This window comes from Otolemur garnettii, unplaced genomic scaffold, assembly GCF_000181295.1.
Source record: "Otolemur garnettii isolate 467f Iridium unplaced genomic scaffold, OtoGar3 scaffold00063, whole genome shotgun sequence".
Lineage (NCBI taxonomy): Eukaryota > Metazoa > Chordata > Mammalia > Primates > Galagidae > Otolemur > Otolemur garnettii.
Window position 1 is genome coordinate 6,667,531 of NW_003852458.1, and position 14,178 is coordinate 6,681,708.

Below are 14,178 nucleotides of genomic sequence, written 5' to 3' on the forward strand. Positions count from 1 at the left end.
TAACGCAGGGCCTCCCATGCAGCTGGGCTCCTTAGAGACTAGCTACTGCTGCTGCAGTAATGATACCACAGTAATCAGCAGTGCCAGTGATAGCGGTGTTGTCTTTGGCAGGGGCAGTAAGGGCCGCAGCAGTGGGATTAGCAGAACAACAGGAGCGATAGTAGAAAGGACTGTTTTGCACGCACCAAAGGTCAGGGGTTTGATGGAGAAATTTAGATTGCTGTTTGTTCTCTGGAAGGTAGAAAAAGCTAAAGTTGTCCACTGAGGGTGAGGTGGGTGCTCTGGCTCAAATTTTGAGTTAGAGTCTAATTCAGCTGTCTTTTTTTTTTTTTTTGTCTTGCAGTACAAGATTCTTTTGAACAGGATACATTGTTCATTTTCCCTAAAGATAAGCTGGTAGAAGAAGGCTCTGATGTCACCATTTGTTACATTTCGGGGAACATTCAAAATAACATATCCTGTTATTTGGATGGTGAACAGATTCATGGAGAACAACTTGATCCACATGTATCCACATTCAAGTTGAAAAATGTTCCTTTTGTTAGGGAAAGAGGGACAAATATCTATTGTGTGGATCACCGAAGAAATACCATCAATGGTGGCACTGTTCTGTTTGTCTCAAGTAAGTATGCAAATTCTGTGTGGCCCTCTCTTCCCAATTCCTATAGAATAGATTGAATCTCCTTTACTGCAAGATAAACATTGCCACACATGGTCTTGGTTTTCTTTTGTTTCCCAAGACTTCCAGGAGAGGCTCTGGAATGATATCCAGAAGCAATACTTGCAGGATTTCCTGCTGTTTTCCCGGCCTTACTGACAAGGATATTCCTAGACACCAGAGAGAGAGTTCAGGTCACGACCTGGGCTGCGGGGAAAATATCCTGCTTTGCCTCAGCCACTCTGGCATTGCCACAGGCTCACAGAGGGAGGGAGAGGCAGCAGGTTGGGCCACCACGGAAAGACAGGGAGGTTGTGATCTGGAAGCTCTGGGTGCAAACTTTCTTTCCCTGGCTGGGAGTGTCATCTTGACCAAATTTCTCAGCTTCTCTAAACCATTCCTCCTCTGTGAAATGGGGAGGATGATGGCGATTATGAGGATTAACGAACGAGGGCTGTCCCCGGCCTGCAATAGTTGGATGGAGTAGGAGATCAGGAACCAGAGGCTGCTACTGTGTTTAATCGTGTGGCTCCAGTGGAGACCTCGTTAGAGTGGGAACGTTTTCATCTTGATGCCAGTCTGTGTGCTCACACAGGGACTTGCTGTGTTTTGTCTTGAGGTTACCCTCCTCGCACAGTAGGGCCATTCCTATGACTTCTCCCTCCCCACTTCCCCTGCCAGAGAGCTTTCCAATCTCCTGGATGCTTGGTTCTCCTGTGCCCCTGAGTGTGGTCACCAAGGATAGCAGTGACTCCAGAGACTTAACGGGTGCCATTCCTTGGGATACTCAGGTCTGGGCTGCTGAGTTTAGCAGCTCACAGAGTCTGGCTCTCTCACATCCCCTGGGCTTTCTGTCAGCCTTGGCCCTGGGCCCACACTGGGGTTACAGCTTTGCCAAATGCAGACAGTGTCAGCCACATGAACATCCCTGGCCACTCATCCCTGTGGTGTCCCAGGAACTCATGACAAGAAGAAGGGGTGGAAGAAGAAGCACCTGAGAAGTGGCTTTGGGAGCTTTGGGGGGCTCTCAGCTCAGTGAGATCTTCATCATTCAGAGAAACTCAGTACTTCAGAGCCCAACTTCTGTGTGATTGATTTGTCTTTCAGTAGAGATTTTAGCTGGGTCTTTAGTCTGTGTTTGTTTTTGTATGGACAGAAGTACTCGAGGAACCCAAGAACTTCTCTTGTGAAACTCAGGACTTGAAGACTTTGAGCTGTACTTGGGATCCTGGGGTGGACACTACCTTGGCTTGGTCTAAACAACGTTCCCAAAGCTACTACACTTTATTTGAATCGTAAGTTAGTTTGGGGTTGCATTACTGACGGATTCTTCCTTATTTAAGAGTACTTGTGACAGCATCACAAAAGCTACACTTTGTGTTGCAGGAAATTTGAACATATATTTTGAAACCACTTGCCAAGGTCAAGAAGAAGTGGTCACAATGTGTAATATTTTCTACCTGAGGGTACTGTCAAAGGAATATTTAGCATAAGAATAAGATAGTTAATGGTGTATCTAGATATGAAAATTGCCCCATCTGACAATCTAGGTCTACCTAATCTCTCACTTTTTAAGAATATTCCAAGTAAATTAGGAGGTGTTCTCCCCACCCATGAGGAGTCGTCAGTGACTGATTACACATTTAATCCCATGTATCAAATCTGTTGAAACAGTATTTCCCTTATTGCTTACTTGCTGGTGATGGATCAATGCAAATAGGTGGACCATAGTGTGAAAGTCACCAAGGGATAAGGGATGCATCTGCTTTGATGAGAATGTAAACCCTGTAATTATATTGTTTTGTTGTTTAAGGTTTTCTGGGAAAAAGAAACTTTGTAAAGAGAAAAACTGGTGCAACTGGCCAATATCGCAAGACTCTCAAGCAATGTATAACTTCACACTCACAGCTGAAAATTACTTGAGGAAGAGAAGTGTCAATCTGCTTTTTAACCTGACTGATCGAGGTGAGCATAGAGGTGTCACTCCCCACTGTGGCCACTGATGCGTCTTTGACACACTATACAGTAGATCTTACTCATTTCCTTAAGTGTGAGTTAGAACTTACACATACTGTTCATGCCACACTGCCCATGGGTACGTGAATCTGCTATTGTTTGCCTTGATAGTATCATGAGCACCAACAACCTTACTACCCAACTTCAAAACTAGGCCTCTGATGATAACTTATTTCAAGTCTCATCTCACCTTGCTCCCCGCTTGCTCCTCAGATGATTATCTCTTTAAATTGTGTGTGTATTCTTATTTCTTGTAGAACTCGAAAAACAAATTTTTATTTTCTTTACTTTTAATGAATGTAAAGGGCATCAAGCTTTATGTAATAATTTTTGTATAATATTAAACTGCTAAGATTTGCACACAGTTGAGTGTTACTATAGTTCTTTTGTTTTTACTACTGTATAGAATTTCATTGTGTAAACAGTCAATGTTTTATTCATACAACTCTTTTGATGGATTTGCAGGTTATATCAAGGCTTTTGCTTCTGGATGAAAAGCATTTTTATACATGTGTTTGGCATATATTTTTATGCAGAAGGTATGAAAAATATATAAATACATTCTAAGACAGGAAAAAATTCTATTAAAATTATAATACTCAATACATACGGATAACAAAAGAAGAGTACAAGTCATGTTTAAGCACCTCTTATAATTGCAGAAGTCAAATTTGACTTGAGTATTACAATTTTAATATAATTTGTTCCTTTCTTAAAATGTGTATACATTTTTTGTCCCCCCCATACATGTGTGCAGTGCACAGCTATGATTGTTTTTCTTGTACCTAAGAGTAGAATTGGTAGAGACATAGAATATGTCAATGTTCAGCTTATGAAATAAGGTCCAATTATTTTCCAAAGTGATTGTGCCAGTTATACTCCCACCCTGTGGATTCATATATTCTCTCCAAATTGGTATCAGCACACTCTTCATTTTGGCCAATTAAATGTCTTTGAAATGGAATTCCATGATGGTCTTAATCTGTACATCCCTGAGGTTGAATCTCTTCTTAGATCTTGCCCACACCGTTTTCTTTTATGAAAAGCTTGCTCATGTTGTGGATTTCTTATGCTTTTTATTTTGGTAGAAGTTATTTATATATTCCCAATACTTTTTTGTTATTTATTTCTATCTATATTACTAATGTCTTCTCACAGTTTGTAACACACTTTGTTTTATATATTTTACCAATTTTAATATAGACAATTATACCAAAATCTTTTAAAGAAAGAATTCCCTACCCCAAGATAAGAAGGATAGTCTCCTATAATTTTCTTTCCTTCTATTGAAACAAATGACAAATTTTATTACATGAGTTAATTTTTATGTCTAAGTACAAGGATAATGGAATATATTTTCCGTGCAAAATATTATATACATTCAATAACATACAGTGGTAACAATGCAGTGTAGGTTTCCTGGGAAGCAGACTCTGTGATAGAAATATACAAGCAGGAGGTGTATTTATTGGGCAGTGCTGTCTATATGAGGACCGGCGAGAGAGGGAGAGTGAAGCGGGATAGACAGAGCAAGAAGTTGAACTCTATTGAAGTCCCGATAAATATCTCAGTTGATCCCTTGAGGAACCTCTGAAGTTGGGAAAGCCCCACAAAGATGTCTGAATTGAGGCAACGGCCAGTCTTTGGATATCTACCACCCCACAAACATGAATCTTGAATGAGAGGACTCTCTTTAGCCAGGGGCAATTTCCAGAGAAGAACTCAGCAGATAGTAGCCAACTACCAATAGTCCGGGTAGATGAGGGACAGAGTGCTTCAGTTGCAAAAGGGTTGGGGGATTTGTGAGAATCTGGGAAGCACATCATAACATCAGCTAGGATGATCAAAAAGAACAATACATATTTCATAATTTACGAAGTTTGGCCTCAATCCCAGATACAATTAAATTTGAAATTATGAAAAGGTAAAATTCTAGCAAGAAAACAAAGAAACCACATAAAATGCCAGCTACTGGAATTATGGAAACTTCTGATAGTAAGAGAGAACCCCCCCCCAAAAAAAGACCTCTAAATAGTGAGGAGAATTATTTCTGGGAATACTCATTTTTTTCCAAAGTCTCAAAAAATAGACAACTAATATTTGTAAATGAAAATAGAAGATAATTTCAAAAAACAGATCATGCCAAATCATATAGACAATAGAAAAAGAAGAAATCCTTCAAATTCATTCTACTTCATCTGGATATACCTGATATCAAAATTGGAAAAATATATTATTGTAAAGGGAAATTACAGACATATTTCACTTATAATGTAGATGCAGTATCCTAAACAACATATTAACAAGTTGAATTAGAAGTTATTGTTCAAATAATGTACTTGGTCAAAATTAAATCCAACCTATGTGAGAGTTAGTCACTATTTTTTTTTAATTTTCCTTTCCCCCACCCCTCCCTCTTTCTCTCTCTCTCTACTCTCCCCTTCCCTTACTTCTCACTGTCATTAATTGTCATTAACTGTCCTCATATCAAAGTTAAATACATGGGATTCATGCTTCTCCATTCCTGTGATGCTTCACTAAGAATAATATGTTCCACTTCCATCCAGGTTAATACAAATACTGCAAAATCTCCACTTGTTTAATGGCTGAATAGTATTCCATGGTATACATATACCACAGCTTGCCAATCCATTCCTGGGTTGAGGGACATTTAGGCTGTTTCCACATTTTGGCCATTGTAAACTGAGGTGTGATAAACAGTCTAGTAGGTACAAGTGTCTTTATAATATATATTTTTTCCTTTTAGATAGATGCTCAGTAATGGGATTGCAGGATCAAACAGGAGGTCTAGGTTGAGTTCTTTGAGGTTTCTCCATACTTCCTTCCAAAAAAGGTTGTATTAGTTTGCAGTCCCGCCAGCAGTGTAAAGGTGTTCTGTTCTCTCCACATCTACGCCAGCATCTGCAGTTTTGAAGTTTTGTGATAAGGGCCATTCTCGCTGAGGTTAGATCATATCTCAGGGTGGTTTTAATTTGCATTTCTCTAATAATTAGGGACAGTGAGCATTTCTTCATGTTTGCTAGCCATTCATCTGTCTTCTTTAGAGAAGGTTCTGTTCATCTGTCCCCATCAATGTATGGCATTGTTGCCTTTTTTCATGTGGATTAATTTGAGTTCTCTATAGATCCTAGTTATTAAGCTTTTGTCTGATTCAAAATATGCAAATATCCTTTCCCATTGTGTAGGTTGTCTATTTGCTTTGATTGTTGTCTCCTTAGCTGTACAGAAGCTTTTCAGGTTAATTAAGTTCCATTTGTTTATTTTTGTTGTTGTTGCTATTGTCATGGCAGTCGTCTTCATAATGTCTTCCCCCAGGCCGATATCTTCCAGTGTTTTTCCTATGTTTTCTTTGAGGATTTTTATCATTCCATGCCTTAAATTTAAGTCCTTTATCCATCTTGAATCAATTTTTGTGAGTGGAGAAAGGTGCGGGTCCAGTTTCAGTCTTTTAGTGGATATGCAGTTCTCCCAGCACCACTCAGGTGTCCTCAAACTATGGTGGCCACACGCAGCCCTCCTAGGACATTTAGCTGGCCTGCTGGGTGTTTTTGCCACTGCCTGTCCTGCTTAGCAGCCGACTCGTTCCGGGGCCCGCAGTCCGGCCCTCAGTCCAGTCTGAGGGACAGTGAACTGGCCTCCTGTTTAAAAAGTTTGAGGACCCCTGGATAGGGAGTCTTTCCTCCAGTTCTTGTTTGGTTTATCAAAGATTAGGAGGTTGTAAGTTGTTGGTTTCATTTCTCAGTTTTCTATTTGATTCCAAATGTCTATGTCTCTATTTTTGTGCCAGTACCATGCTATCTTGACCACTGTGGCCTTGTAGTACAGCCTAAAATCTGATGTGGTGATGCTCCTGGCTTTGTTTTTATTACTAAGAACTGCCTTAGCTATGCGGGGTTTTTTCTGGTTCCATACAAAATATAGAATCATTTTTTCCAAGTCTTGAAAACAGGATGTTGGTATTTTAATAGGGATGGTGTTGAATTGGTAGATTGCTTTGGGAAGTATAGACGTTTTAACAATGTTGATTCTTCCCAGCCAAGAGCATGGTATGTTCTTCCATTGTTAAAGTCCTCTACTATTTCCTTTCTTAGGGTTTCATAATTTTCTTTATAGAGGTCCTTTGCCTCTTTTGTTAGGTATATTCCTAGGTATTTCATTTTCTTTGGGGCCATGGTGAAGGGAGTTGTGTCCTTAATTAGCCTCTCATCTTGGCTGTTATTAACGTATACAAAGGCTACCAACTTGTGGATATTGAATTTATATCCTGAGATATTACTATATTTTTTGATGATTTCCAGGAGTCTTGTGGTTGAGTCTTTGGGGTTCTCTAAGTATAAGATCATATCATCAGCAAAGAGGGAGAGTTTGACCTCCTCTGCTCCCATTTGGATGCCCTTCATTTTCCTGTCTTCCCTAATTGTACTGGCTAGAACTTCCAACACCATGTTGAATAGTAATGGTGACAGAGGACAACCTTGTCTGGTTCCAGTTCTAAGTGGAAAAGCTTTCAGTTTTACTCCACTCAGTAAAATATTAGCTGTGGGTTTGTCATAGATAGCTTCAATTGGTTTAAGAAATGTGCCACCTATACCTAAACTCTTCAGTGTTCTAATTAGAAAAGGATGCTAGATTTTATCAAATGCTTTTTCTGCATCTATTGAGAGGATCACATGGGCTTTGTTTTTGCTTCTGTTGATACTGTGAATAATGTTTATGGATTTGCATATATTAAACCAGCCTTGCATCCCTGGAATGAAGCCTATTTGATCATGATGTATGACTTTTTTGATGATAAGCTGTAATGTATTGGCTAGGATTTTGTTGAGAATTTTTGCATCTGTATTCATTAGTGAAATTGTTCTGAAATTCTCCTTTTTAGTTGGGTCTTTTCCTGGTTTTGCTATCAGGGTGATGTTTGCTTCATAGAACCTGTTGGGGAAGATTCCTTCCTCCTCAATTTTTTGGAACAATTTCTGCAGTATGGGAATAAGCTCTTTGAGGGTTTGATCGAGTTCTGGTGTGAAACCATCCAGACCAGGGCATTTTTTTGTTGGGAGATTTGTCATCGTTTCTTTGATCTTGATGCTTAAAGTCTCCTATAATTTTCTACTGAGAATTTTTAAGTTTTTAAAAAGGCAATTGAATCACAGACCCACTGATTTTAACTTAAATGTATTAAGTGAGGTAGGGATGTGACACTAAATTTTTCTGATCAGTAACCCTTGTTCTGTGTCTACTTATTAACAAGCTTTCTTTTCCTACTGACTCGACATTTCCACTCTTTCACGATTATAAAAGCATAATGGAATTCTAGACTTTTTGTTTATTAAATGATAGCTGTGTACATTAATGCAATCATGAGGTACAGTGTGGTGTTTTTATATACGATTTGAAATATTTTCATCAAAGTGGTTAACATAGCCTTCTTGTCATTTTCTTAGTTATTAAGACATTCATACTCTGCTTTTAGAAAGATTCATTTGTACCCTTGTCAGATAAACCATAGAGACCCCAACAATCACCCTCCCTCCACCCATCCACCTACCTATCCTCTCCTCTCCCTCCCCGTATTCTAAGGCTATAATTAGAATATGAAAGTTATTCATATGAAAGCTATAAATTAGTTTTATAATAGGGCTGTGTACATTGGATTCTTTTTCTTCCATTCTTGAGATACTTTACTAAGAAGAACGTTTTCTAGCTCCATCCATGTGAACATGAAGGAGGTAAAGTCTCCATCTTTCTTTAGGGCTGCATAATATTCCATGGTTTACATATACCACAGTTTATTGATCCATTCTTGGATCGATGGACACTTGGGCTTCTTCCATGACCTAGCAATTATGAATTGGGCTGCAATAAAAATTCTGATACAAACATCTTTGTTGTAATGTGATTTTTGGTTTTCTGGATATATACCTAATAAAGGAATTGTAGGATCAAATGGCAGGTCTATTTTTAGTTCTCTAAGTGTTCTCCAGATGTCTTTCCAAAAGGAACGAATTAGTCTGCATTCCCACCAGCAGTGTAGTAGTGTTCCCTTTTCTCTACATCCATTCACGCCAACATCTCTGGTTTGGGATTTTGTGATATGAGCTGAACTTACTGGAGTTAGGTGATATCTCAAAGTAGTTTTAATTTGCATTTCTCTGATGATTAAGGATGGTGAGCATTTTTTCATATATCTGTAGGCCATGACATTACTCAGAAATAAAAATAAAGCAGGAAGAATCACGTTACCAGACCTCAGACTATACTATAAATCCATAGTGACCAAAACAGCATGGTACTGGAATTCTAGACTCTTAATTCCATTGGTCAGTTTGTGTGTTCCTGCACTAGTGTAACACTAACTTAATTTAAAAGTTTCAGATGAGTCTTGATATTAAGTAGGATAAGTCTCCCTGTTTGTTTTCAGCATATCCTTATTATTCTTGGTACTATACTTTTCTGTATAAATCTAAGAATTTATTTATCAAATTCTATGAAAACCCCTACTAAGATTGTACTGAAGGACGCTTCAGGTCAGGGTTTTACCCTCAGCCGTGGAAGCACTATGAGGTTAGATTGCAATCTACAGACACAGGCGTTGGGAGAGAGGGCAGGGAAGCGTTAGGCTTCTCCAGGCCACCTGGTTTCGTCTGCTTTCCTTAGACAGCTTCTGTTCTTCCAGTAATCTCACTTCTAGGAGCACTGGGACTGAGTTTCCCCTGGAATGTGGGGAGGCGGAGCAGGGGGGTGGGCAGAATTCCTCAGTTTCTTCTGAATCTTTGTGTATAGCTTTTTCTCCATTGTTTATGGGGAAGGGAGCCATTGTCCTGACCTTGTTTAGCAATGTAGGAGTAGCTCTGCTTGTCTTACCTCCCTGTCGTCTTCTGAGGTTGGCATTTGTGTTGATCAGACAGGACCTTTATTTTATATCATACCTAAAGCCTTTTGACTAGAGCAGAGTCCCTGCAGGCATAATTTAGCCCTGCTTCCTTATCCTGAACAGAGAGCTGACCTTTTGATTCTCACACCCCAACTAGGCTTTCCTTCTAGATAAGGCCTCACTGTTCTAGCTGTAGTCTTACCTCTCCTGCTGCTGCTTCTCTGTTTGCTTTGTTCTCTGTTCAGATATCAAGATTTGAAGTACCATGAGCCTTGGTTGACCCTAAGCTTTCTTTCCTACTGACTTGGCATATTTTCTTTGGGCAACCTCATCTGTGCTCGTGGCTTCGGTATCTTCCTATACACAGGTGACAACTCTTTTCTCAGCTGTAGATCCCTTGTATCCAATATGTCCCTGATATCTCCACCACTGGAAAATCTCAAATACATTTCCTACCAACTCTCTCAAAACTGAACTCATGATATTGCTGCCTTCTCACATTTGGGCCTCTTCAAGTGTGTCCATATCTCTGTGGGTGGCATGACCTGTAATCAATCTACTGCAAGTCAGTGACTTGGGAACTGTCCTTTGTACTTTTCTCTTTTATTACTTACACCCCTGCCATCTGTAATTGCTATTTGTTTTTCTCTCCTAAACATTTTTTAAACTTCCCCACTTCTTCCCATCTGCACCATTCTTCTTGACTTGTATGTATGGTTCCTTGGACCATAGATAGAGTTTCTTACCAGATCTACCAGTAATTGATATTCTCTACACCTCAGCAAAGGTGATCATCTCACAATCAAACTTGATCATAACACTCCTTGCTTCCTTACTTCAGAATCAATGAGACATTTTTAAAGATACAGATGACAGTGCTTAATGTGACCCACATGGTCCTGTACCGGTCAGCCACCCTTGCCAGCTGTCCCTTGTCCTCCCAGCATAAGGCTACATGCCTTCTGTCTGTCCTGCAAGTTTGTCACAATTTATGGTGATGCAGAATCTTTATACATGGTTTTCACTTTTCCTGGAATGCTCTTCCTTTCTCCTTTTACCTTCTTAACTCCTACACGTGTTTTGATTTCAGTGACTCATCACTTCAGCCTCTAGGAGTGTAAACACTGGGCATCAACAGTGGAGTAACCCCTGCATGCTGATGTGGGGGTGGGGCTTGTGGGAGAGTGGGAGTGCAGCCATATGCTGAACATGCCATCAGGCACATAAACTATTGTCAAAGACTAAGTCTCCTGAGGAAGATAAAATTCAAGTAATGAGGTAGACAGTCTGGGCTGCTGCTTCCTAGAGGATGAGAAGTGTTCACATCCACTCTTCCTTTTTCCCTTTTTCTGCATTTCTTGGATGCCTCAGCAAGAGACAAGGACTTAAAGAAGAGGGTTGGGCCTCTGCTTCCCATCAGTCCCCATGAATGGCCCTGTCCCAAGTCCCAGAAGAATCTGGGGGAAGAGTATTGGAAAAGGTCATGGGATGGAAACAAATTTTGCTTTTTCTTTGAAGGGAAGAAAGAGTGTCCTTGAGTCTTTCCTATGAGAAAAGTCTTTCCTGGAGTTGTGGGCAGTGATCGGATCACACGACAGCTGTAAGGCTGGGTAAGACATTTGGGCTGAAAGGTTTTCATTAGAGAGAGACATGATGTGTTTTTTGCTATAGGAAAAGCCACTCACGCTGGAGTGTGGAGTGCCAGGGAGGGGCAGGGTGCTGGTGAAGGGGTGGGCTAGATCACAGCTGTGGTCAGAAGCTGGTAGAAGGAGGTGATGTTCTGAATATAGTTTGGAATAGAGTTGACAGGACTTGTGCAAGGAAGTACAGGAAAAGGAATTTAAAACAGGGAAAGAGGTGTTTAGGATGATACGTAGGTTTTTGGTGTAAACAATCGGGCAAGTAAATATTGGAAAATACCAGGCCACCAAGGTTTGTTAGTTATGGTCATGATGTTTTGCTATAGAGCCAGTTAACATGGGCGCCCCTAGCTTCTTTCTACACAGTGGACACCAGGCCTTGGTTCTGTGAGGCGCACTGTGGTCTAAGGAATGCGGAAACAGGTTACCATTGGCAGGACAAGACGGTTGCTCTGGTCTTTGACAGAACAAGGTCCAGGCTGGCAAATCCAACACTTTGTGGTGACCCCCCAGGGAGAGCCTATTGAAGGCCTCCTGCCTCCAGGCTTCTGCAGCTGCTCCATCTTCCCAAGGTCTCAGGTGCTGTCTGCCTGTTGGATGAGGTGGGGCTGAGTTAGCATAGTGACCCAGTCTTTCTGTCCCAGTCCAGAGGCTACTACCTCTACAGTACCCACTGCCCTTGCTTAGTGACCCTGACCTTTTGGTCTCGGTCATCCAGGCCAAGCAGGGAGGCCACATCCTCCTGTATATACACTTGACACGTTTCATGCTGTTGCCTAACCAGTTGGAAGGATCAGATGTCCCAGGACCTTAGCACCCTGGTACTCATCAGTCTTATCCCCCACCCCTATGTACTCTCCAAAAGTGAAAAGCAGAATCTCCAGATTAGAGTAAGGGGGTCCTATGGCCGAACCACAAATCACCCCAGGACAGGCCCTGTAAAGGGAGAAAGGAAAAGGGTTGGGAACACCTGGGATTGGGATTTCGCAGGTGCAACCTAATCAAGCAGCCTTCTAGTCCCCCTCTACCCCCACTACGTGCAGCATTCTCCGCATGCCTGCAGTGCTGCGTTTCCCTGGCACTGGAGAGCAGCGTCAGATGGGGGTGTACCCCACTAGCAGGCCATCCTGCTGTCTTGTCTCAGTGGCTGTGAGAGGCTGCTGTTCCATCATTCAGGGGCTACCTTGGCCTATGGATGACAGGGTGCGTGGAAAGTCTGCTGTGTGCCATGACAGCACACCTGTTGTTGTGTTGCTTGGGTAGAGAAGGGTGGTACTTCCTGAGGTTGAAGTCTCATGGGGTGTTCAGTGTGACAGCATCATTTCTCTCAAGGGCAGCCATGGTAGTCTCAGCATGCATGTGAGTGACAGATATTTGCCCTTTCCAGGCAGCTGTCATCATACAAAGCAAAGAGGGAGATTCTCTAAAAGAAAGTGATGCGTATTCAGGAATGGGCGTTGCAATGGGAATAGCATGGGCCAGAGTACACTGTGGGCATATGCGGGAAGGTAAAGGAAGACAAGGGTTTTTAAAGGAAAAATTGAGAGGATTATGTAATTGTTTTGAGATCATTATCCTTGGTGACAAGGGTGTCAGTCCAATTTCGGATAGGCAGATGTCCTTGTAAAGTTTTTTTTTGTTTTTTTTTTTATGTAAGGTTGCAATGGCTGTGTTTTTGCAGTTTTTTATGATAGTTTTAGTTGTCAGGCATTCGTGCCTGAGAATCCACCCTTCATGGAATTCCCCAGCATCATTTTTCAGGGAAGTTTAGTCATATGTGACTCCATTTTAATTCTAACAACTTTCAATTGCCCCATTTTGAATAAGATTTTTCTCTGAAATCATTGTTGATCATCTTTTAGCAAGGAGGGACCTGTCCCAGGTTCCTGGTCTAGTTTCACACCGGAGGAGGTGATTGGCAGCGAGGAGCCAGCATCACAACTCTCATAGCCACATTTAAGCAATAAGGGAGGTTTGGAAAAAGAAAGTGGCTCTCAGGTTAAGTCTACCTGAAGTCCATTGTTAAGTTCAACTTTGTCTACTCTGTAGTCCTTTTGGTCATCATCTCAAAGTGCTGGGCCAGCATCATTCGGTTAAAAAGTACACTTACGCACAACTACAATAAGTAACAAGAACATAATTTTGAAAAGAAAATGCAAAATAAAATTAACAGTAACATGGTAACCCCAGTTTGCAGAAGGGTTTTGAGCTATGAACCTAGTCTTAAGGGTGACCAATCGAGTAAATCCAATGACCATGGGAACTTAGATGAGACCAGTTAGAACTGGGTGATCTTTGGCTGGGGCTGGGTTTGAACCCACCACCTCTGGCATATGGGGCCGGCACCTTACTCCTTTGAGACACAGGCTCCGTGATCTGATTTTTTTTTTAATTTTTATTTTTTTGGAGACAGAGTCTCACTTTATCACCCTCAGTAGAGTGCCATGGCGTCACAGCTCACAGCAACCTCCAACTCCTGGGCTTAGGTGATTCTCTTGCCTCAGCCTCTGGAGTAGCTGGGACTACAGGTGCCCACCACAAAGGCTGGCAATTTTTTGTTGCAGTTTGGCTGGGGCCAGGTTTGAACCCAACACCCTTGGTATATGAGACCAGCGCCCTACTCACTGAGCCACAGGTGCCACCCTGCCCCCATGATCTGATTTTTTAAAAAGTATTTAGTGTATACAGGTCTCATCTTCCCCATAGGAGTCTTCCCAGGCACAGCATATGGTATAAGCAGTAACACAGACATGTCCTTATTTCACCAAGAGGTACTAAAGCAGTGCTTCTCAACCTTCCTAATGCCATGACCCTTTAATACAGTTTCTCATGTTGTGGTGACCCCCAACCATTAAATTATTATTTTTTTGCTAATTCATAACTGTAATTTTGCTATTGTTATGAATTGTAAATATCTGATATGCAGGATATATTTTCATTGTTATAAAGGGGTTGAGACCCATAGGCCACTG

At 41.2% G+C, this 14,178-nt stretch overlaps 1 protein-coding gene across 2 annotated transcripts in view; it reads left to right on the plus strand.

The window, feature by feature from the left end:
* Window positions 1-14,178, plus strand: part of OSMR (oncostatin M receptor) — a 68,579-nt gene that overhangs the window by 27,995 nt on the left and 26,406 nt on the right. For both annotated transcript variants that reach the window (XM_012807117.2, XM_003792987.3), the window contains exons 5-7: window positions 344-622; window positions 1,815-1,953; window positions 2,472-2,623. In XM_012807117.2, the coding sequence (XP_012662571.1) occupies window positions 344-622; window positions 1,815-1,953; window positions 2,472-2,623 (570 nt within the window). The remainder of the gene's footprint in view (window positions 1-343; window positions 623-1,814; window positions 1,954-2,471; window positions 2,624-14,178) is intronic.